Here is a 22,816-nt window from a genome sequence, read left to right as displayed (position 1 = left end):
GTGTTTGACATTTTGTTCTTGGCTCCCTCCTTTCCCTCCTATGCCTTTGAACCTGCTGTCAGGGGAAGAACTGAGCTGGGGTCTAGAGTGTCCTGGATGCTGCTGGGTGATCAAGCTCAGTGAAGGAGGAGGGCCAGGAGCAGTGAAGGAACAGGAGGGCATGTAGAGCATCCCCGAGCAGGGCAGAGAGAGTGGGCATGTTCTGGAGGGCAGCTCCATATAGGGAGGTGGCAGGGGTGGGCATGGCCCTGGTGTGGGAAAAGGATCCAGAGGGAGGGCATGTGAAAGGGGAAATGCCAAGGAGCCCAGTCGTGGCCTGCCTGTTGGTGCTGCACCAGGTGACTGCAGGCCATTCCCTTGGGCTGTTCCGCACTGAGTGCCAAGGATCCCCCCAAACCAGGATCAAATAGCAGGATTTCTGATAGAAATGCTTTTCTATTGAAAGTCAGTTGGCAGGTCTCTAAAATGGAGACTACTCTGGGAAGAGAGCAGGTGGGATTCAAGGGGTCAGGGCACCCAAGCAGGCATGGGCATGAGGGATCTTCCTGGATCCCTGAGGACGAGGGCTTGGGTGTCCAGGAAGGGGAGGAGGGGACATCATCTGTAGGCAATGGCAAACCAAGGAGAGGGTGTCCTGGACATTTGGAGGCAGGTGTAGGCAATGGCAAACCAAGGAGAGGGTGTCCTGGACATTTGGAGGCAGGTGGTTCCAAGAGTTGAGGGGGCCAGTCCAGTGGATGGGCTCAGGCAGGGGTTCCCGCTATGGCCACAGCCCCTGTCCTGGATTCAACTCCCAGAATCTCAAGGAAGATAAAGAAAGAATCCCGAAAGGACATGTCAACCCTCCATCACCTGGGGGGCTGCTAAGTGACAGAAGGGGTGCTGAGACTGTAGTTGACTTGGGCTATAAAGTACATGAAAAAAAAAAATACCTGAGAAGAGGTTGTGATTGAAAATGAGGATATTTTATTGAGAGTCAATTAGTTTTATGCATAAAGAATGGGAATGTATGGGTAGAGGAATGGCAGACCTTCCCCGCAAAAGGGACCTGTGGTCCAGGCACCCCAAGGGGCTGGGGCCTGAGGTCAGGCAGCTAAGAACACTGCGCAGGGCTCATACTCTTAACCACGGTGCTCCCCTCGTGCGTGACCTGGCAGCTGTACTGATCTGCGTTCCTCCACTCAGGAGGCGTCAGGGTCAGGTAGCTGCTGGCCGCGTACTTGTTGTTGGTCTGTTTGGAGGGCTTGGTGGTCTGGACGCCCTGGGTGATGTCGCTACCGTCTCTCTTCCACTTCACGTCCACAGCGCCCGGGTAGAACTCAGTCACGAGACACACCAGCGTGGCCTTGTTGGTCTTCAGCTCCTCAGGGGACGGCGGGAACACACTGACCTGGGGCGAGGCCTTGGGCTGACCTGCAGGGCGGGGGCGGGGCAGGAGGTGAGAGTCTCTGCAGCCATCCTGGGAGCCCCTGACCTCAGGCTGTAGGTGGGGGTATCTGCGCTCCCACCCCGTGACCACATCCCAGGCAGGGTCCCCCCTGCTCCCACGATGCGTCCAGGGGGGCTGGAGACCCTGATCCTGCACACTGGCCATCAGTTTTCTTAGCGCCGTGTAGCACTGCCTTCCCACCTGACCCAGCCCCTAAACCACCTGCCCACGCTGCTGGTGGTCACCACTGGGGCTCTGTTTGGAGGGTCAGTCTGTGTCCGAGAGGACGCTATGAGCCCTTTGAGTCCACTGTAGGGTCTATTGGGTAAATTACTCACCTGATCCATCTGGTCAGGCAGGCCCTGGGGTCTTTGCTCTTGGGGTCTGTGCTTTTCCTAAACCTGCCTCCCCTGAGTCTCCTACGCTGCAGAGTGGTTTTGGCATTCTCCCTGGCTGTTTTCCTATCCTCTGGAGGTTTCTTGCTGGAGGACCTGCATTTCTCCGTTGGGAAACTTTGGTCTGAGAACTGTCCCCTGCACTTACCCTGGAGTCCCCTCACCCCAACATCCTGTCTTTTCAGGACCCTGGGCCAAGAGACATTTCTCCCTGCTGCCAGTGTTCTCTGAATCCTGCTGAGCCTTCTGGCTGAGCCAGTGGAGGCCCCAGAGGGCCTGGGGATGGGAGGGAGCCCTTCCCCTGTCTGCAGCATCGCAGGCCAGGTCCTCTCTCCACCTCCCAGGACAGCTCTTGCTGAACATCTGACCACTGTTTCCTCAGCCTGGCCTGGAGCCTTCCTGCTCTCTCCAAATTCTTCTCTTGTTTCACCCTTCCTAAGACCTCTTGTACCCTCATCTCTATACGAAAGGAATCCCAAACGTCCAACAGAAAACTCTGATTCAAAGGAGCCCAAATAGGGAAGGAGAGAAGTGAGAGGTTCTCAGGGATCCAGCAAGCCTGGCAGAGTGAAGGACTAGACCCTTGTCTAGGGAAGGACTGCATCACAGAGAAGGACTGGATGACAGAGAGGGACTGTCATCAGTTCAGGCCCTGCCCATACGGTCTGAGGGGAAGCACCGAGGTGGGGCTGCAGGTACATAGGGGGATGCAGGGATAGAGGGCAAGAGACCAGGATCCTGGAAATCTGCTGCTGGGAAACCCTGAGTGCAGCCTGAGACCAGACACAGAAAAGGAGGAAAAACGGCAGAAAACAGTTCCAAAATGTGGAAGCAGGGGCGAGGGATGGAGTAAAGGACTTACCTAGGACGGTCAGCCGGGTCCCTTCGCCGAACACCCAACACTGTGACACAGGCTCATTCAAAAACCCCTCCCTGAGATGCCCTGTGTCCCCGTCCCCCAGGCAACTTTATGCTCCTTACAGTGTCTGGAGGAATTATTGGCCACTGTCCAGGCCAGGTCGGGTTGCAGAGAGGCACCCAGCGCTGCCCTGCGACCCTGGGAGTGACGGGACAGGAGAGCGCATGGGCACCGCAGAATGGTCCCAGGAGGTGGGGGTGCCAAAGGCAACTACTGTTTAGATCTTATTTTCCCTCTGACTTTCTCCTAGGATTGGAATCAAGATATTGGAGAGGTTAAGCCACACAGGGAGGGGAAGTTCCATCGAAGGAACAGGGCTTCTCCTCTGTGCCTGTTTGACAGATCCAACATCTCTTGAACAGAAAAGGTTGAGGATAGAGGGCCCTGAGGATTCCCCTGTACCCTCCCTGGAGGAGGGAAGCACTTGCACATTCTTTAGGGAAGGACTAGATGTCATTAGAGAACGACTAGATGTCATCTAGGGAAGGACTGGATGACGGAGAAAAACTGTCTCTCATATTGTCCTGGCCCCTGGGTCAGACTTGAGGGGGTAAAGATGAGCTGGAGGGACACAGGGTGATGTGAGCAGAGAGGCCTAGGGACAGGGTCCCAGGAAACCTGGTCCTAGGAAAGCCTGCTTATAGGCGGAGACCAGACACAGAAAAGGAGCAAAAGCAGCACAAAATTGTCCAAAACACCTTGCGGAGCAGGATGGGGGAAGGGGAGAAGAGACTTACCTAGGACGGTCAGCCGGGTCCCTGCGCCAAACACAATACACTGTGACACAGGCTTGTACAAAAACCCCTCCCTGCATGCTACCCCCCCCCAGCCCTTATCTTCCCCCTGCAGCTGTTTGGAGGAAGTAGAGTTCCCTGCTCAGGATGGGTCCACTCATCAGTGGGGCAGCAGAGAGTGCCCTGCTAACCATGACAGTGTTGAGACAGGTGAGCCCCTCGGCACAGGAGAAGGATTGTAGGCTAGTAGGGATGCCAAACGCAGTAGGTGATTAGATCTTGTTTTCCCTTTGACTGTCTCCCAGGAATGCAAACATGTTCCTGGAGGGTGTTCTCCAAAGAGAAGAGGGAAGCTCAATAGAAGGAATAGGGCTTCTCTTGCAGGCAGGTGACAGCACCACGAACTCTTGAGAGATATAGGGAAGGACAGAGGGTGCCCCAGGGCTCCACCTGTGCCCCCAAGTGATGAGGCCATGGCCCAGGAAGGCTGTGGACATAGGATGCTCCCAGACAGCCAACAGGACCCCAAGGGTCTCAGGTTCATCTTCCCTACATCGTTTCTTATATAGGGATAGGCCCGGCAGGGCAGTTCCGGCCAGTCCCATTCACACGTATCAGCTTTGTTTTTCTAGGCAGATTGTGGGCACAGACCAATCTACAATCTGTAACCAAAGCGGAGTGAAACTCGTAAGATCCATTGAGGGTCCATCTGTTCCTAAACATGAATTGTTCACCACAAGAGAATGGCAGGGACCTAGGATGTCAAATGCTAGAATAGTGGACCTAGGATGACCGAACAAGGTTCCATTTTAAAAACACATGACAAACACCCTTGGGTGAGCAAAGAGCCCTGAATGGAACTGCTTCTAGGGAGCCTGACAGCCTCACCCCAAAGCCCAGGGAGAACGGAAATGATGCCATTTGCCTTCTGTCCTCTGCCAATGGAGATGGCCACTGAGCCTCTGACACATATGATGTCAAGAGAGCGATACCCAATGTCAAAACCTGATGGATGGGGACAACCCATTCTGGAAGCATCTTGTCAATCATCAAATCCGTGGAACACCAAACAGAAAGTGTGAACATTAAGCTAAGCCATGGACTAAAGATGATAGTACAAGAAAAAAATGTGCTTTCCTCTATTGTAAGAAATGTAGAAAATCAAAGCAAATTCTTATTGAGAGGGTGGTATGTAGAAATCCCACAATTTAAGTAATATTGTTCTGCAAACCCACAAGTTCTGAAATAGAAAGAGAAAGAACTTGGAGCCTGGAAATAAAGGAAAAATAGTCTCACCTGAACCTGGGTAAAATTCTTGATTACAAACTCATTGATGAAGAACAGAAGTTCCTGACGGAGAAACAGTTCAAGCTGGGGTAAGCACTGCATCACTCTGACCTTGGCAGAGGCCTCAGGACAAGCAGCGCTTAGCTGCAAAGAGAAAATCAAGAGATTTGGTTGATACGGACTGATTAAAATTCCAACGTATTATCCTTTGGAAAAAAATATGTAATACCTCAAGGTGAGTCAAAAGCAGCTGAGAAGAACTTGTATTGATAGACACATTCATTTAACAAAGCGAAAGGCAACACATCAAGAACAGTATCGGAATAAGATCATGATGAAGTAATTAAAAGTATTATGCCATGTTAGAGTTATCTGAATGAGAATATGATTTTGTTATCAAGGATTGATCATGATATTACAGTAACTTCTTTTACTTCTGATGTTATGAGGTACAGAATTGAATACGTGTTGATGAAAGCATATGATGTTTGCAACTTGGTTCAAAATGTTGTGACTAAGTGAGGTCCATGCTCATCGATCAACTGAAGTTCTCAATAATTTTGAGGCGTGGGTGACTGAAACCTAGGGGCTACTTTTCTTTTGCTGTTTCATTTCAGTTGTGCTCATACATCACCCTAGTGAAAACAAAATCCCTTGAAGAGCTGGATTATTCCAAGCAGCACCCAAGCTGCATGCATCTACCAAGCAGAGCCACACAATTGCTGGGTTCCACCCCATTCCCCGCCTCAGCTTTCCCATTCTTGACAGGTCATACCGACGGCTGGGGAAGAAGGACCCTAACTCCTTGCCAATAGATGCTGGGATTTGGCACTGGATGGCTGTAATAAAGCCCCATGGGCACCTTTCTTTCCATCCTCTTGTGATACTGTGTTCTGTGGGCCTGCAGTCCCACTTCTTGGAGGTCACCCTGTTTGAGCAAAGCCACTGTATGTCCCTGACAGGATGAGGGCTCACACAGGGGTCTTTGAGACTCTGGGTGATGAGGACTACATATACAGGGTTGGTGGGAGTGCATCTCTGCAGTGACAGTCCCTGCAGGGCGGGACCCTGGGAGTTGATTGAGTGAATGATATCAGGGTGCAAACAAGCACAGGGTGGGGGGGGATGGGGCAGGGGGTCACAGCTGATGAATGATGGAGGGGTGAGGTCCACACATTTGGCTAAGCGGGCCTGGGGAGCTGAGACAGTGGACCCACTGGCCCACAGCCCACAGGCTACCCTCAGATCCACCTTTCCAGGGACAAGCTTTGGGTGCCATCACTTGGGAAGGTGCTCTTTCCCAATTGCCATAATATAACCTGTGTCTACCCTGACAGTGCATCAGACTCCAATCTCTGTTCATAACGGCCTCCCGAACTCTATCCTTGAGTTTGACTTTAGTATTGAGACCCTTAGGGATCCTTATCCCCACTAGGATCTCCTTGTCCTTGACCTCGCCCCATGTCCATGTGAACCCAGGGCAACTACCCTGGAGCCCTCAGCCTCCCAAATTAGTGTCCAGGGAATACCCATGCCTACCAAGGATGTAGGCATTTCTAAGATGCCAGGAACGATGAAATGATTTCAGGAAATTAGGTGACCCAATATGAAGACATTTATCTAATGCAGGACATGTCAGTGACTTTACTCAACCCAGCAATGCTACGAAGTACACAGCGTTTGGACTTCACAAAGCTTTCCAGGCTCCTGGGAGGCTGCACCACCACTGACAACCCCTGGGAAATGCTCCTTTGTCCCTTACCTGGACCTTGGGGGGACCCTGATTTTGTACTTCGACTATGGCCTCGGCTCCCTGGGCTCTTACTCCCCTGTCCCATCTCTAGCCCCTGCTGGGCACTGGGACTTCCTGATCCCCCCATTCTCTCTCTGGGGTGCACCATCATCTCTATGGGCTCCTCTCACACAGGGCAGCCCCATGACATCTGGTCCTGTGTGGATCACAGTTCCACCGGCACACAGAGCGCTCTCAGGTTCCCGGGTGTGGGGAGGGTCACACACTGGGGGATGGGATCTCTTTCCCAGAATGCCCTGGAACCTTGCTGGTGACCCACCCCCCAGAGACGGGAGCAGACGCGCAATGCACATTAGACAGTGTTGGATGATAAACGGTGTGTCCTTTATTGAGGAGAAGTGGAAATGGGGGTGAGGGAGGGACCTCAACCATGGGAGCCGATCCTGGGAGCGAGCGTGAGGAAACAGCAGAGAGGTGGGGCGGGCCGTCTGGTTTGAGGGAAGACCCCTCCCCAGGGGCCTGTGCTCCAGGCTCCCCCAGGGGCTGGGGCCTGAGGTCAGGCAGCTAAGAACACTGCGCAGGGCTCATACTCTTAACCACGGTGCTCCCCTCGTGCGTGACCTGGCAGCTGTACTGATCTGCGTTCCTCCACTCAGGAGGCGTCAGGGTCAGGTAGCTGCTGGCCGCGTACTTGTTGTTGGTCTGTTTAGAGGGCTTGGTGGTCTGGACGCCCTGGGTGATGTCGCTACCGTCTCTCTTCCACTTCACGTCCACAGCGCCCGGGTAGAACTCAGTCACGAGACACACCAGCGTGGCCTTGTTGGTCTTCAGCTCCTCAGGGGACGGCGGGAACACACTGACCTGGGGCGAGGCCTTGGGCTGACCTGCAGGGAGGGGGCGGGGCGGGAGGTGAGAGTCTCTGCAGCCATCCTGGGAGCCCCTGACCTCAGGCTGTAGGTGGGGGTATCTGCGCTCCCACCCCGTGACCACATCCCAGGCAGGGTCCCCCCTGCTCCCACGATGCGTCCACGGGGGCTGGGGACCCTGATCCTGCACACTGGCCTTCAAGTTTTCTAAGCACCATCTAGCACTGCCTTCCCACCTGACCCAGCCCCTAAACCACCTGCCACGCTGTTGGTGGTCACCACTGGGGCTCTGTTTGGAGGGTCAGTCTGTTCTGAGAGAATCCGATGAGCCCTTTAGAGTCCACAGTAGGGTCTATCGGGTAAATTCCTCACCTGATTCATCTGGTCAGGCAGGCACTGGGGTCTTTGCTCTTGGGGTCTGTGCTTTTCTTAAACCTGCCTCCCCTGAGTCTCCTATGCTACAGAGTAGGTTTTGGCATTCTCCCTGGCTGTTTTCCTGTCCTCTGGAGGTTTCTTGCTGGAGGACCTGCATTTCTCCATTGGGAAACTTGGGTCTGAGAATTGTCCCCTGCCCCCTGCCCTGGAGACCCCTTACCCCAACACCCTGTCCTTTCAGGACTCTGGCCTGGACCCTGGGGCCAGAGACTTTTCTCCCTGCTGCCAGTTTTCCTTGAGCCCTGCTGAGCCTGGTGGTTCAGCCTGTGGAGGCGCCCGAGGGCCTGGGGATGGGGCGGGAGCCCTTCCCCTGTCTGCAGCATGGCAGGCCAGGTCCTCTCTCCACCTCCCAGGACACCTCTTGCTCAACTTCTGACCACTGTTTCCTCAGCCTGATATGGAGCCTTCCTGCTCTCTCCATATTCTCCTCGTTTCACCCTTCTTAAGACCTCTTGTTCCCTCATTTCTATACAAGAGGAATCCCAAACGACCCACAGAAAATTCCGATTCAAAGGAGCCCAAATAGGGAAGGAGAGAAGTGAGAGGTTTTCAGGGATCCAGCAAGCCTGGCAGAGTGAAGGACTAGACCCTTGTCTAGGGAAGGACTGCATCACAGAGAAGGACTGCATGACAGAGGACTGTCATCAGTTCAAGCCCTCCCATAGGGTCCGAGGGGAAGTACCGGGTTGGAGCTGCAGGTACATATGGGGATGCAGGGAAAGAGGGCAAGAGCCCAGGATCCTGGAAATCTGCTGCTGGGAAACCCTGAGTGCAGCCTGAAACCAGAAACAGAAAAGGAGGAAAAACAGCAGAAAACAGTCCGACAATGTAGGAGGAGGGGCGAGGGATGGGGTAAAAGACTTACTGAGGACGGTCACCTGGGTCCCTGCACCAAACACCTAACACTGTGACATAGGCTCATTCAAACACCCCTCCCTGAGATGCCCTGCGCCCCCATCCCCCAGGCCACTATATGCTCCTCACAGTGTCTGGAGGAAGTTTTGGCCTCTGCCCAGGCCAGGTCGGGTTGCAGAGAGGCACCCAGCGGTGCCCTGCTACCCTGGGAGTGACGGGACAGGAGAGACCATGGGCAAAGCAGCAAGGTCCCAGGGGGTGGGACTCCCAAAGAATGTTGCCATTTAGATCTTATTTTCCCTCTGACTTCCTCCTGGGATTGGAATCAAGATATTGGAGGGGTTAAGCCACACAGGGAGGGGAAGTTCCTTAGAAGGAACAGGGCTTCTCCTCTGTGCCTGTTTGACAGATCCAACATCTCTTGAACATAAAAGATGGAGGAGAGAGGGCCCCGAGGTTTCCCCTGTACCCTCCCTGGAGGAGTGAAGCACTTGCACATTCTCTAGGGAAGGACTAGATGTCATTAGAGAAGGACTAGATGTCATCTAGGGAAGAACTGTCATCTCTATTGTCCCGGTCCCTGGGTCAGAGGTGAGGGGGTAAAGATGAGCTGGAGGGACACAAAGGGATAGGAGAAGAGGGGGAGATGGGTAGGGCAGGATCCAAGAAACGTGGGTGGTCCTGGGAAACCCTGCTTGTAGGCAGAGACCAGACACAGAAAAGGAGCAAAAACAGCAAAAAATTGTCCCAAGACCTTGAGGAGGAGGAGGGAGGGTGGGGAGAAGAGACTTACCGAGGACGGTCACCTGGGTCCCTCCGCCGAACACATAACACTTTGACAGAGGCTCGTACAAAAACCCCTCCCTGCCATGTGCCTGTGACACCCCCCCCCCCACCCCAGTCCTTTATCTTCTCCCTGCAGCTGTTTGGAGGAAGTACGGGACCCTGCCCCGGCAGGGTCTGGTCAGCAGTGAGACAGGCAAGCATGTCCTACTAACCACCACAGTGATGAGACAGGCTAGCCCCTCGGCACAGCAGAAGGATCGTAGGCTAGTGGGGATGCCAAAGGCAGATGGTGATTAGATCTTGTTTTCCCCTTGACTGTTGCCCAGGAAAGCAGACATGTTACTGGAGGGTGTTCTCCAAAGAGAAGAGGGAAGCTCGACGGAAGGAATAAGGCTTCTCCTCCAGGCAGGTGGCACCACGATCTCGTGATAGATATAGGTAAGGACAGAGGGTGCCTCAGGGATCCACCTGTGCCCCCAATGATGAGGCTGTGGACATAGGATGCTCCCAAACACCAAACAGGACTCCAAGGGTCTCAGGTTCATCTTCCCTATGTCGGTTCTTATTTATGGATAGGCCCAGCACGGCAGTCCTGGCCAGTCACAGTCACACGTATCAGCTTTGTTGTTCTAGGCAGATTGTGGGCACAGGTCAATCTACAATCTGTATCCGAAGTGGAGTGAAACGCCTAAGATCCATTGAGGGTCCATCTATTCCTAAACATGAATTGTTCATCACAAGAGGATGGCAGGGACCTAGGGTGTCAAATGATAGAATAGTGGACCTAGGAAGACCCAACAAGACTCCATTTTAAAAACACATGACAAACACCCTTGGGTGAGCAAAGAACCCTGAATGGAACTGCTTCTAGGGAGCCTGACAGCCTCACCCCAAAGCCCAGGAAGAACTGAAATGGTGCCATTTGCCTTTTCTCCTCCCCCATTGGAGATGGTCACTGAGCCTCTGACACATACGATGTCAAGAGAGTGATACCCAATGTCGAACCCAGATGGATGGGGACAAACCATCTGGAAGCATCTTGTCAAACATCAGATCCGTGGAACATCAAACAGAAAGTGTGAACATTAAGCTAAGCAATATTCTAAAGATAATGGTACAAAAACAAAATGTGCTTTCCTCTATTTTAAGAAATGTATAAAATCAATGAGGTTGGTATATAGAAATCCCACAATTTAAGTATGATTGTTCTGCAAACCCACAAGTTCTCAAATAGAAAGATAAATAATTTGGAGCCTGGAAAGAAAGGAAAAAAAGTCTCACCTGAACCTGGGTAAACTTCTTAATAAACAAACTCATTGATGAAGAACAGAAGTTCCTGAGGGAGAAACAGTTCAAGCTGGGGTAAGCACTGCATCACTCTGACCTTGGCAGAGGACTCAGGGTAAGCAGCGCTTAGCTGCAAAGATAAAATCAAGGGATTTGCTTGATACTGACTGATTAAAACTCCAACGTATTATCCTTTGCAAAAAAATATGGAATAATTCAAGGTGAGTCAAAAGCAGCTAAGAAGAACTTGTATTAGTAGACAAATTCTTTTAACAAAATGAAAGGCAACAACACATCAAGAACAGCATTGGAGTCAGAACATGATGCAGTAATTAAAAGTATTATGCCATGTAAGAGTCATCTGAATGAGACTCTGATTTTGATGTCAAAAGTTGATCATGATATTGCAGTAACTTTTTAGTCCTGATCTTATGAGGTACAAAATGGAATACGTGTTGATGAAAGCATATGATGTTTGCAACTTGGTTCAAAATGTTGTGACTAAGTGAGGTCCATGATCATCGATCAAAAGAAGTTCTCAGTAATTTTGAGGCGTGGGTGACTGAAACCTAGGGGCTATTTTTTGTCTGCTCTTTCCTTTCATCTGTGCTCATACATCACCCTAATGAAAACAAAATCCCTTGAAGAGCTGGATTATTCCAAGCAGCACCCAAGCTGCATGCATCTACCAAGCAGAGCCACACAATTGCTGGGTTCCACCCCATTCCCCGCCTCAGCTTTCCCATTCTTGACAGGTCATACCGACGGCTGGGGAAGAAGGACCCCTAACTTCCTTGCCAGTAGATGCTGGGATTTGGCACTGGATGGCTGTAATAAAGCCCCATGGGCACCTTTCTTTCCATCCTCTTGTGATACTGTGTTCTGTGGGCCTGCAGTCCCACTTCTGGGAGGCCATCCTGTTTGAGCAAAGCCATGGTATGTCCCTGACAGGATGGGGGCTCACACAGGGGTCTTTGAGACTCTGGGTGATGAGGACTGCATATACAGGGTTGGTGGGAGTGCATCTCTGTAGTGACAGTCCCTACAGGGCGGGACCCTGGGAGTTGATTGAGTGGGTGATATCAGGGTGCAAACAAGCACAGGGTCGGGGAGGGGATGGGGCAGTGGTCAGAACTGATGAATGGTGGAGGGGTGAGGTCCACACATTTGGCTAAGCGGGCATGGGGAGCTGAGAGAGTAGACCTGGAACTGGCCCACAGCCCATAGGCTACCCTACTCCAGCCTGATTAACTCTGACTGAACCCAGAGCCTTGCCCAGAGTGGACCTCAGATCCACCTTTCCAGGGACAAGCTTTGGATGCCATCACTTGGGAAGGTGCTCTTTCCCAATTGCCATAATATAACCTGTGTCTACAGTGACAGTGCGTCAGACTCTCCAAACTCTGTTCATAACGGCCTCCCGAAATCTATCCTTGAGTTTGACTTTAGTATTGAGACCCTTAGGGATCCTTATCCCCACTAGGATCTTGTCCTTGACCTCACCCCATGTCCATGTGAACCCAGGGCAACTACCCTGGAGCCCTCAGCCTCCCAAATTAGTGTCCATGGAATACCCATGCCTACCAAGGATGTTGGCATTTCTAAGGTGCCAGGAAGGATTAAATGATTTCAGGAAACGAGGTGACCCAATATGAAGCCATTTATCTAATGCAGGACATGTCAGTGACTTTACTCAACACAGCAATGCTACGAAGTACACAGCCTTTGGACTTCACAAAGCTTTCCAGTCTCCTTGGAGGCTGCACCACCACTGACAACCCCTGGGAAATGCTCCTTTGTCCCTTGCCTGGACCTTGGGGGTGACCCTGATTTTGTACTTCGACTGTGGCCTCGGCTCCACTGGGCTCTCACTCCCCTGTCACGTCTCTAGCCCCTGCTGGGCACTGGGACTTCCTGATCCCCCCATTCTCTCTCCAGGGTGTCCCATAATCTCTATGGGCTCCTGTCACACAGGGCAGCCCCATGACATCCGGTCCTGCGTGGATCACAGTTCCACCAGCACACAGAGCTCTCTCAGCTTACTGGGTGTGGGGAGGGTCACACACTGGGGGATGGGATCTCTTTCCCAGAATGCCCTGGACCCTTTCTGGTGACCCCCCTCCTCCCAGAGACAGGAGCAAACATGGAATGTACATTAGACAGAGTTGGATGATAAATGGTATGTCCTTTATTGAGGAGAAGTGGAAATGGGGGAGAGGGAGGGACCTCATCCATGGGATCCGATCCCGGAGGGGGCCGGAGGGACACTGTAGAGGGGTGGGGTGGGGCGTTCTGGTTTGAGGGAAGACCCCTCCCCAGGGGCCTGTGCTCCCGGCTCCCTCAGGGGCTGGGGCCTGAGGTCGGGCAGCTAAGAACACTGCGCAGGGCTCATGCTCTTCTCCACGGTGCTCCCCTCGTGCGTGACCTGGCAGCTGTACTGATCTGCGTTCCTCCACTCAGGAGGCGTCAGGGTCAGGTAGCTGCTGGCCGCGTACTTGTTGTTGGTCTGTTTGGAGGGCTTGGTGGTCTGGACGCCCTGGGTGATGTCGCTACCGTCTCTCTTCCACTTCACGTCCACAGCGCCCGGGTAGAACTCAGTCACGAGACACACCAGCGTGGCCTTGTTGGTCTTCAGCTCCTCAGGGGACGGTGGGAACACACTGACCTGGGGCGAGGCCTTGGGCTGACCTGCAAGGCGGCCGCAGGGCGGGAGGTGAGAATCCCGGCGGCCATCCTGGGAGCCCCTGACGTCAGGCTCTAGGTGGGGATATCTGCGCTCCTACCCCGTGTCCACGTCCCAGGCAGGGTCCCCCCTGATTCCAGGATGCGTCCAGGGGGCCTGGGGGCCCTGATCCTGCACACCTGCCATCAGTTTTCTTAGCGCCGCCTAGCACTGCCTTCCCACCTGACCCAGCCCTTAAGCCGCCTGCCCACGCTGCTGGTGGTCACCACTGGGGCTCTGTTTGGAGGGTCAGTCTGTGCCCGAGAGGACGCTATGTGCCCTTTGAGTCCACTGTAGGGTCTATTGGGTAAATTGCTCACCTGATCCATCTGGTCCGGCAGGCACTGGGGTCTTTGCTGTTGGGGTCTGTGCTTTTCCTAAACCTGCCTCCCCTCAGTCTCCTACGCTGCAGAGTAGGTTTTGGCATTCTCCCTGGCTATTTTCCTGTCCTCTGGAGGTTTCTTGCTGGAGGACCTGCATTTCTCCGTTGGGAAACTTTGGTCTGAGAACTGTCCCCTGCACTTACCCTGGAGTCCCCTCACCCCAACACCCTGTCCTTTCAGGACCCTGAGGCTAGAGACTTTTCTCCCTGCTGCCAGTTTTCCCTGAGTCCTGCTGAGCCTGGTGGTTCAGCGTGTGGAGGCCCCTGAGGGCCTGGGGATGGGCGGGAGCCCTTTCCCTGTCTGCAGCATCACAGGACAAGTCCTCTCCCCACCTCCCAGCACACCTCTTGGTGATCCCTTGACCACTGTTTCCTCAGTCTCGCCTGGAGCCTTCCTACTCTCTCCAAATTCTTCTCTTGTTTCACCCTTCCTAAGACCTCTTGTACCCTCATCTCTATACGAAAGGAATCCCAAACGTCCAACAGAAAACTCTGATTCAAAGGAGCCCAAATAGGGAAGGAGAGAAGTGAGAGGTTCTCAGGGATCCAGCAAGCCTGGCAGAGTGAAGGACTAGACCCTTGTCTAGGGAAGGACTGCATCACAGAGAAGGACTGGATGACAGAGAGGGACTGTCATCAGTTCAGGCCCTGCCCATACGGTCTGAGGGGAAGCACCGAGGTGGAGCTGCAGGTACATAGGGGGATGCAGGGAGAGAGGGCAAGAGACCAGGATCCTGGAAATCTGCTGCTGGGAAACCCTGAGTGCAGCCTGAGACCAGACACAGAAAAGGAGGAAAAACGGCAGAAAACAGTTCCAAAATGTGGAAGCAGGGGCGAGGGATGGAGTAAAGGACTTACCTAGGACGGTCAGCCGGGTCCCTTCGCCGAACACCCAACACTGTGACACAGGCTCATTCAAAAACCCCTCCCTGAGATGCCCTGTGTCCCCGTCCCCCAGGCAACTTTATGCTCCTTACAGTGTCTGGAGGAATTATTGGCCACTGTCCAGGCCAGGTCGGGTCGCAGAGAGGCACCCAGCGCTGCCCTGCTACCCTGGGAGTGAAGGGACAGGAGAGCCCATGGGCACCGCAGAATGGTCCCAGGAGGTGGGGGTGCCAAAGGCAACTACTGTTTAGATCTTATTTTCCCTCTGACTTTCTCCTAGGATTGGAATCAAGGTATTGGAGGGGTTAAGCCACACAGGGAGGGGAAGTTCCATCGAAGGAACAGGGCTTCTCCTCTGTGCCTGTTTGACAGAACCAACATCTCTTGAACAGAAAAGGTTGAGGATAGAGGGCCCCGAGGATTCCCCTGTACCCTCCCTGGAGGAGGGAAGCACTTGCACATTCTCTAGGGAAGGACTAGATGTCATTAGAGAAGGACTAGATATCATCTAGGGAAGGACTGGATGACAGAGAAGAGCTGTCATCTCGTATTGTCCCGGCCCCTGGGTCAGAGTTGAGGGGGTAAAGATGAGCTGGAGGGATACAGGGGGATGTGAGCAGAGAGGCCTAGGGACAGGGTCCCAGGAAACTTGGTCCTAGGAAAGCCTGCTTGTAGGCAGAGACTGACACAGAAAAGGAGCAAAAGCAGCACAAAATTGTCCAAAGCACCTTGAGGAGGAGGCTGGGGGAAGGGGAGAAAAGACTTACCTAGGACGGTCAGCTGGGTCCCTCCGCCGAACACATTACACTGTGACACAGGCTTGTACAAAAACCCTTCCCTGCATGCCCCTCCTCCCCCAGCCCTCTATCTTCCCCCTGCAGCTGTTTGGAGGAAGTAGGGTCCCATGCTCTGGGGGGGTCTACACATCAGTGGGGCAGCCAAGTCTGCCCTGATAACCATGACAGTGTTGAGACAGGTGAGCCCCTCAGCACAGCAGAAGGATCGTAGCCTAGTGGGGATGCCAAAGCCAGTTGGTGATTAGATCTTGTTTTTCCTTCGACTGTCTCCCAGGAATGCAAACATGTTACTGGAAGGTGTTCTCCAAGCAGAAGAGGGAAGCTCAATGGAAGGAACAGGGCTTCTCTTGCAGGCAGGTGACAGCACCACGATCTCTTGACAGATATAGGTAAGGACAGAGGGTGCCTCAGGGTTCCACCTGTGCCCCCAGTAATGAGGCCATTGCCCAGGAAGGCTGTGGACATAGGATGCTCCCAGACAGCCAACAGACTGCAAGGGTCTCAGGTTCATCTCCCCTACATCGGCTCTTTTTTAGGCACGGGCCTGGTGGGGCAGTCCTGGCATGGCCCATTCACCCATATCTGCTTCGTATCTCGAGGGAGATTGTGGGCCAAGTCCAGGTACAATCTATAACCAAAGTGGATTAAACCGGTCAGATTCACTGCGGGTTCATCTATTCCTAACATGTATTGTTCATCACAAGAGGATGGCACAGACCTAGGATGTCAAATCCTAGAATGGTGAACCTAGGATGACCCAACAAGGCTCGATTTTAAAAACATGTGACAAACACACTTAAGTGGGCAAAGAGTCCTCAAGGGAACTGCCTCTAGGGAGCCTCACAGCCTTACCCCAAGGCGCAGGGAGAACTGAAATGCCGCCATTTTTCTTCTGTCCTCCTCGAATGGAGATGGCCACTGAGCCTCTGACACATCCAAAGTCAAGAGAGCGATACCCAATGTCGGTGCCCCTGATGGATGGGGACAACCCATCCTGGAAGCATCTTGTCAAACATTAAATTCGTGGAACACCACAACAGAAAGTGTCAACAGTAAGCTAAGCCATGGAGCATAATTAGTAGTACAAGAAAGAAAATGTGCATTCCTCTATTGAAACAAATGTATAAAATCAAAGCAAATTCTTAATCACAGGGTGATATATAGAAATTTCACAATTTAAGTATGATTATTCTGCACACCCACAACTTCTTGAATAAAAAGAGAAAATACTTGGAGCCTGGAAATAAAGGGAAAAAAGTCTAGCCTGAACCTGGGTAAGCGTCTTGATACATAAACTCATTGAAGAAGAACAGAAGTTCCTGACGGAGAAACAGTTCGAGCTGGGGGAAGCCAAGTGCATCATACTGACCTTGGCAGAGGCCTCAGGACAAGCAGAGCTTAGCTGCAAAGATAAAATCAAGAGATTTGCTTGATACGACTGATTAAAACTCCAACGTATTATCCTTTGCACAAAAATATGGAATACCTCAAGGTGAGTCAAAAGCCGCTGAGAAGAATTTGTATTGGTAGACATACTCGTTTAAAAAATGAAAGGCAACAACACATCAAGAACAGCATTGGAGTCAGAACATGATGAAGTAATTAAAAGTATTATGCCATGTAAGAGTCATCTGAATGAGTATCTGGTTTTGAAATCAAGGTTTGATCATGATATTGCAGTAACTTATTTTAGTCCTGATCTTACGAGGTACAGAATGGAATACGTGTTGATGAAAGCATATGATGTTTGCAACTTGGTTCAAAATATTGTGACTAAGGGAGGTCCATGCTCATCGATCAACAGAAGTTCTCAATAATTTTGAGGCGTGGGTGAGTGAAACCTAGGGGCTATTTTTCTTCTTCTGTTTCATTACAGCTCTGCTCATACATCTCCGTGTTGAAAACATAAAGTCCCATGAAGAGCCGGATTATTCCAAGCAGCACCCAAGCTGGCTGCATCTACCAAGCAGGGCCACACAATGGCTGGTCCCCACCTCACTCCTGGCCTCAACTCCCTTTCCTTGACAGGTCATACCCACAGAAAGGCAACCAGGACCCCTACCTTCCTTGCCAATAGATGCTGGGATTTGGCACTGGATGTCTGTAATCAAGCCCCATGGGCACCTTCCTTCCCGTCCTCTTGTGATACTGTGTTCTGTGGGCCTGCAAGGCCATCTTGTTTGAGCAAAGCCACTGTATGTCCCTGACAGGATGAGGGCTCACACAGGGGTCTTTGAGGCTCTGGGAGATGGGGACTGCATATCCAGGGTTGGTGGGAGTGCATCTCTGTAGTGACAGTCCCTGCAGGGCGGGAGCCTGGGAGTTGACTGAGTGGGTGATATCAGGGTGCAAGCAAGCACAGGGTGGGGGGGATCGGGCAGGGATCATAGCTGAAGAATGGTAGAGGGGTGAGGTCCACACATGTGGCTAAGTGGGCCTGGGGAGCTGAGACAGTGGACCTGGAACTGGCCCACAGCCCACAGGCTACCCTTACTCCAGCCTGATTATGTCTAACTGAACCCAGGGCCTTGTCCTGATGTGACCTCAGATCCACCTTTCCAGGGACAAACTTTGGATGCTATCAGCTGGGAAGGTGCTCTTTCCCAATTGCCATAATATAACCTGTGTCTACCCTAACAGTGAGTGGAACTCCATAATCTCTGTTCATAAAAGTCTCCCGAACTCTATCCCTGAGCTTGACTTTAGTATTTAGACCCTTAGGGATCCTTATCCCCACTAGGATCTCCTTGTCTTTGACCTCACCCCATGTCCATGTGAACCCAGGGCAACTACCCTGGAGCCCTCAGCCTCCCAAATTAGTGTCCATGGAATACCCATGCCTACCAAGGATATTGGCATTTCTAAGGTGCCAGGGACGATTAAATTAGTTCAGGAAACTAGGTGACCCAATATGAAGCCATTTGTCTAATGCAGGACACGTCAGTGACTTTACTCAACCCAGCAGTGCTACGAAGTACACAGCCTTTGGACTTCACAAAGCTTTCCAGTCTCCTTGGAGCCTGCACCACCACTGACAACCCCTGGGAAATGCTCCTTTGTCCCTTGCCTGGACCTTGGGGGTGACCCTGATTTTGTCCTTTGACTGTGGCCTCGGCTCCACTGGGCTCTCACTCCCCTGGCCCGTCTCTAGCCCCTGCTGGGCACTGAGACTTCCTGATCCCCCATTCTCTCTCCAGGGTGCCCCATCATCTCTATGGGCTCCTCTCCCTCAGGTCAGCCCCATGACATCTGGTCCTGTGTGGATCACAGTTTAACCAGCACACAGAGCTCTCTCAGGTCCCCAGGTGTGGGGAGGGTCGCACACTGGGGGACGGGATTCCTTTCCCAGAATGCCCTGGACCCTTGCTGGTGACCCACACCCCAGAGACAGGAGCAGACGCGCAATGTACATTAGACAGAGTTGGATGATAAATGGTGTGTCCTTTATTGAGAAGAAGTGGAAATGGGGGAGAGGGAGGGACCTCATCCACAAGAGCCGATCCTGGGAGGGGGCCTGAGGGACACAGTAGAGAGGTGGGGCGGGGCCGTCTGGGATGAGGGAAGACCCCTCCCCAGGGGCCTGTGCTCCAGGCTCACCCAGGGGCTGGGGCCTGAGGTCAGGCAGCTAAGAACACTGCGCAGGGCTCATACTCTTAACCACGGTGCTCCCCTCGTGCGTGACCTGGCAGCTGTACTGATCTGCGTTCCTCCACTCAGGAGGCGTCAGGGTCAGGTAGCTGCTGGCCGCGTACTTGTTGTTGGTCTGTTTGGAGGGCTTGGTGGTCTGGACGCCCTGGGTGATGTCGCTACCGTCTCTCTTCCACTTCACGTCCACAGCGCCCGGGTAGAACTCACTAATGAGACACACCAGCGTGGCCTTGTTGTTCTTCAGCTCCTCAGGGGACGGCGGGAACACACTGACCTGGGGTGAGGCCTTGGGCTGACCTGCAGGGCGGGCACAGGGTGGGGTGAGAGAATCGGTGGCCATCCTGGGAGCCCCTGGCCTCAGGCTGTAGGTGGGGGTATCTGTGCTCCCACCCCGTGCCCACATCACAGGTAGGGTCCCCCCTGCTCCCAGGATGCGTCCAGGGGGGCTGGGGACCCTGATCCTGCACACTGGCCATCAGTTTTCTTAGCGCCATCTAGCACTGCCTTCCCACCTGACCTAGCCCCTAAACCACCTGCCACGCTGTTGGTGGTCACCACTGGGGCTCTGTTTGGAGGGTCAGTCTGTGCCTGAGAGGATGCTATGAGCCCTTTGAGTCCACTGCAGGGTCTATTGGGTAAATTCCTCAACTGATACATCTGGTCAGGCAGGCATTGGGGTCTTTGCTTTTGGGGTCTTTGCTTTTCTTAAACCTGCTTCCCCTGAGTCTCCTATGCTGCAGAGCAGGTTTTGGCGTTCCCCCTGCCTGTTTTCCTGTCCTCTGGAGGTTTCTTGCTGGAGGACCTGCATTTCTCCGTTGGGAAACTTGGGTCTGAGATTGGTCCCCTGCACTTACCCTGGAGTCCCCTTATCCCAAAACCCTGTCCTTTCAGGACCCTGGCCTGGACCCTGGGGCAAGTGACTTTTCTCCCTGCTGCCAGTTTTCCCTGAGTCCTGGTGAGCCTGGTAGTTCAGGCTGTGAAGGCCCTCAAGGGCCTGGGGATGGGCTGGAGTCCTTCCCCTGTCTGCAGCATTGCAGGCCAGGTCTTTACCCCACTTCCCAGGACACCTCTTGCTGAGCCTCTGACCACTGTTACCTCAGCCTGGCCTGGAGCCTTCCTGCTCTCTCCAAATTTTCCTCTTCTTTCATCCTTCCTAAGGCCTCTTGTTCTCCCATCTCTATACGAAAGGAATCCCAAACGACCAACAGAAAACTCCAATTCAAAGGAGCCCAAATAAGGAAGGAGAGAAGTGAGAGGTTCTCAGGGATCCAGCAAGCCTGGCAGAGTGAAGGACTAGACTCTTGTCTAGGGAAGGACTGCATCACAGAGAAGGACTGCATGACAGAGAAGGACTATCATCAGTTCAGGCCCTGCCCATACGGTCTGAGGGGAAGCACCGAGGTGGAGCTGCAGGTACATAGGGGGATGCAGGGAGAGAGGCCAAGAGCCCAGGATCCTGGAAATCTGCTCCTGGGAAACCCTGAGTGCAGCCTGAGACCAGACACAGAAAAGGAGGAAAAACAGCAGAAAACAGTCCGACAATGTAGGAGGAGGGGCGAGGGATGGGGTAAAAGACTTACCGAGGACGGTCACCTGGGTCCCTTTGCCGAACACCCAACACCTGTGACACAGGTTCATTCCCAAACCCCTCCCTGAGATGCCCTGAGCCTCTGACAATTTTTCCCCAACCTGGCCTGCAATCTTTTGTTTCTCTCCAAATCTTCACCATGGTTCATCCTCCCAAAGGCCTCTTGTTCCCTCTTCTCCTCGTGATGTGATTCCCAAATGTCCCACAAAAAACGCTGTTTTTATGGAGCCCAAATAGGGAAGGAGGGAACAGAGAGGGTTTCATGGAGCAGGAAATCCTGGCAGAATGAAGGACTAGAGCATTCTCTGGAGAAGGATTAGATGACTGAGAAGGGCTGGATGATAGAGAAGGACTGTCATCTCTTAAACTTCTTGCCTGTGGGGTTATAGCAGAAGGATCAAAGTGAGCTGGAAGTACAGAGGGGAATGCAAGCAGAGAGGGGAAGAGGCCAGGGCCTGTGGACACCTGCTCCTGGGAAATCCTGACTGCAGCCTGAGACCAACTACAGAAAAGTAGGAAAAACAGCAGAAAATAGTCCTAAAGCATAGGGCAGTAGGATGGGGGGATGTGGAGAAAAGACTTCCTAGGACGGTCAGATGGGTCCCTCCGCCAAACACAACACAGTGTAACACAGGCTTGTACAAATACCCCTCCCAGCCATGCCCCTATGCACCCTCCTCCCTGGGCCCACTATCTTCCCCCTGCAGCTGGTGCAAGAAGTACTGGCCCCTGCCCAGGCTGGGTCTGCTCAGCAGCGAGGCACCCACACCTGCCCTGCTAACCCTGATGGGACAGCTGAGTCCATGGGAACAGCAGAAGGATCCCTGGAAATTGGGGTTCTCAAAGACAGTTGCTCATTAAATCTCATTTTCCCACTGAATTACTCCTAGGATTGGAATCAAGCTGTTGGAGGGGTTAAGCCACACAGTGAGGGGAAGTTCCAGGAGGAAACAGGGATTCTCCTTCGTGCATATGTGGTAGAACCAGCATCTCTTGAACAGGCAAGATTGAGGGTAGAATGCCTTTTAGGACTCCCCCTGTACCCTCCCTGGAGGAAAGAAGGAGTTGCTGATTCTCTTCAGAAGGACTAGATGCCATTAGAGAAGGACTAGGTGTCACCTAGAGAAGGACTGGATGACAGAAAAGAACTGTCATCTCATATTGTCCTGGCCACTGGGTCAGAGGTAAAGGGTTAAAGATGAGCTAGAGGGACACAGGGGAATGTGAGCTGAGAGGGGTAGGGGCAGGGTCCCAGGAAACCTGCTCCTGGGAAACCTTGATTGATGGCTGAGGCCAAACACAGAAAAGAAGCAAAAACAGGAGAAATACGTCCCAAAACAATGAGGAGGAAGAGGGGAGGATGGGGAGAATAGACTTACCTAGGACGGTCAGCTGGGTCCCTCCACCGAACACCCAACACAGTGATTCAGGCTCGTACAAAAACCCCTCCCTGTGATGCCCCTGTGCCCCCTCCCCCAAGCCCTCTATCTTCCCCTGCAGCTGTGATGGAGGAAGTATAAGCCCCTGCCCAGGCTGGGTCTACTCAGCAGGGAGGAACCCATGCCTGTCCTGCTAACCCCAGGAGTGATGGGACAGGTGAGCCCATGGGCACAGCAGAAGGATCCCTGGATAGTGGAGATCCCAAATGCAGTTGGTGATTAGATCTTGTTTTCCCATTGAAGTTCTTCCAGGAATGCAAACAAGTATTGGAAGGTGTTACGCACACACAGGAGTGACACTCCATGGAAGGACCAGGGCTTCTCTTTCATGCAGTGACAGACACTTGATCTACTGATAGACATGGGTGAGGACAGAGGGTGCCCCAGGGTTCTCCACCTCTGCCCCCAGTGTAGTGGCTGTTTGCTACAGAAGGCTGTGGACACAGGATACTCCTCAGACACCTAACGTGACTCCAAGGGTCTCAGGTCCATCTCCCCTACGATGGGTCTTGTTTAGGGATGGGCCTAGTTTGTGGGCCTGACTGGTCCCATTCACACATATCAGCTTCATTACTCCACAGAGATTGTGGGCACAGGTCCAAGTATATT

The 22,816-nt window shown here is 52.8% G+C and overlaps 1 protein-coding gene and 2 gene segments (V, D, J or C); all 3 read right to left on the bottom strand.

Annotated features, from left to right (window-relative positions):
- Nucleotides 1-943: 943 nt before the first annotated feature.
- On the bottom strand, nucleotides 944-3,557 carry LOC101438649 (immunoglobulin lambda constant 6). Its single transcript, XM_004467712.1, has 3 exons — nucleotides 3,481-3,557; nucleotides 2,687-2,790; nucleotides 944-1,413 (listed from the first exon to the last, which is right to left on the bottom strand). Exons 1-3 carry the CDS (start codon nucleotides 3,555-3,557, stop codon nucleotides 1,094-1,096), a joined length of 501 nt encoding a protein of 166 aa, XP_004467769.1. The 3' UTR covers nucleotides 944-1,093.
- A 3,322-nt stretch (nucleotides 3,558-6,879) lies between these two features.
- LOC101439081 (immunoglobulin lambda constant 6-like) lies at nucleotides 6,880-10,402 on the bottom strand. The segment is given in 3 exon segments: nucleotides 6,880-7,401; nucleotides 9,467-9,548; nucleotides 10,349-10,402. Coding segments are annotated over 3 exon segments (456 nt in total).
- Nucleotides 10,403-12,911: 2,509 nt separating this feature from the next.
- On the bottom strand, nucleotides 12,912-20,833 carry LOC101435670 (immunoglobulin lambda constant 6-like). The segment is given in 2 exon segments: nucleotides 12,912-13,434; nucleotides 20,761-20,833. Coding segments are annotated over 2 exon segments (378 nt in total).
- Nucleotides 20,834-22,816: the final 1,983 nt, after the last annotated feature.

The sequence above is a fragment of the Dasypus novemcinctus genome, chromosome 19 (genome assembly GCF_030445035.2).
Source record: "Dasypus novemcinctus isolate mDasNov1 chromosome 19, mDasNov1.1.hap2, whole genome shotgun sequence".
NCBI classification, from domain to species: domain Eukaryota; kingdom Metazoa; phylum Chordata; class Mammalia; order Cingulata; family Dasypodidae; genus Dasypus; species Dasypus novemcinctus.
The sequence above is the reverse complement of the archived record's forward strand: the minus strand, read 5'-3'. Positions and strand labels throughout refer to the sequence as shown.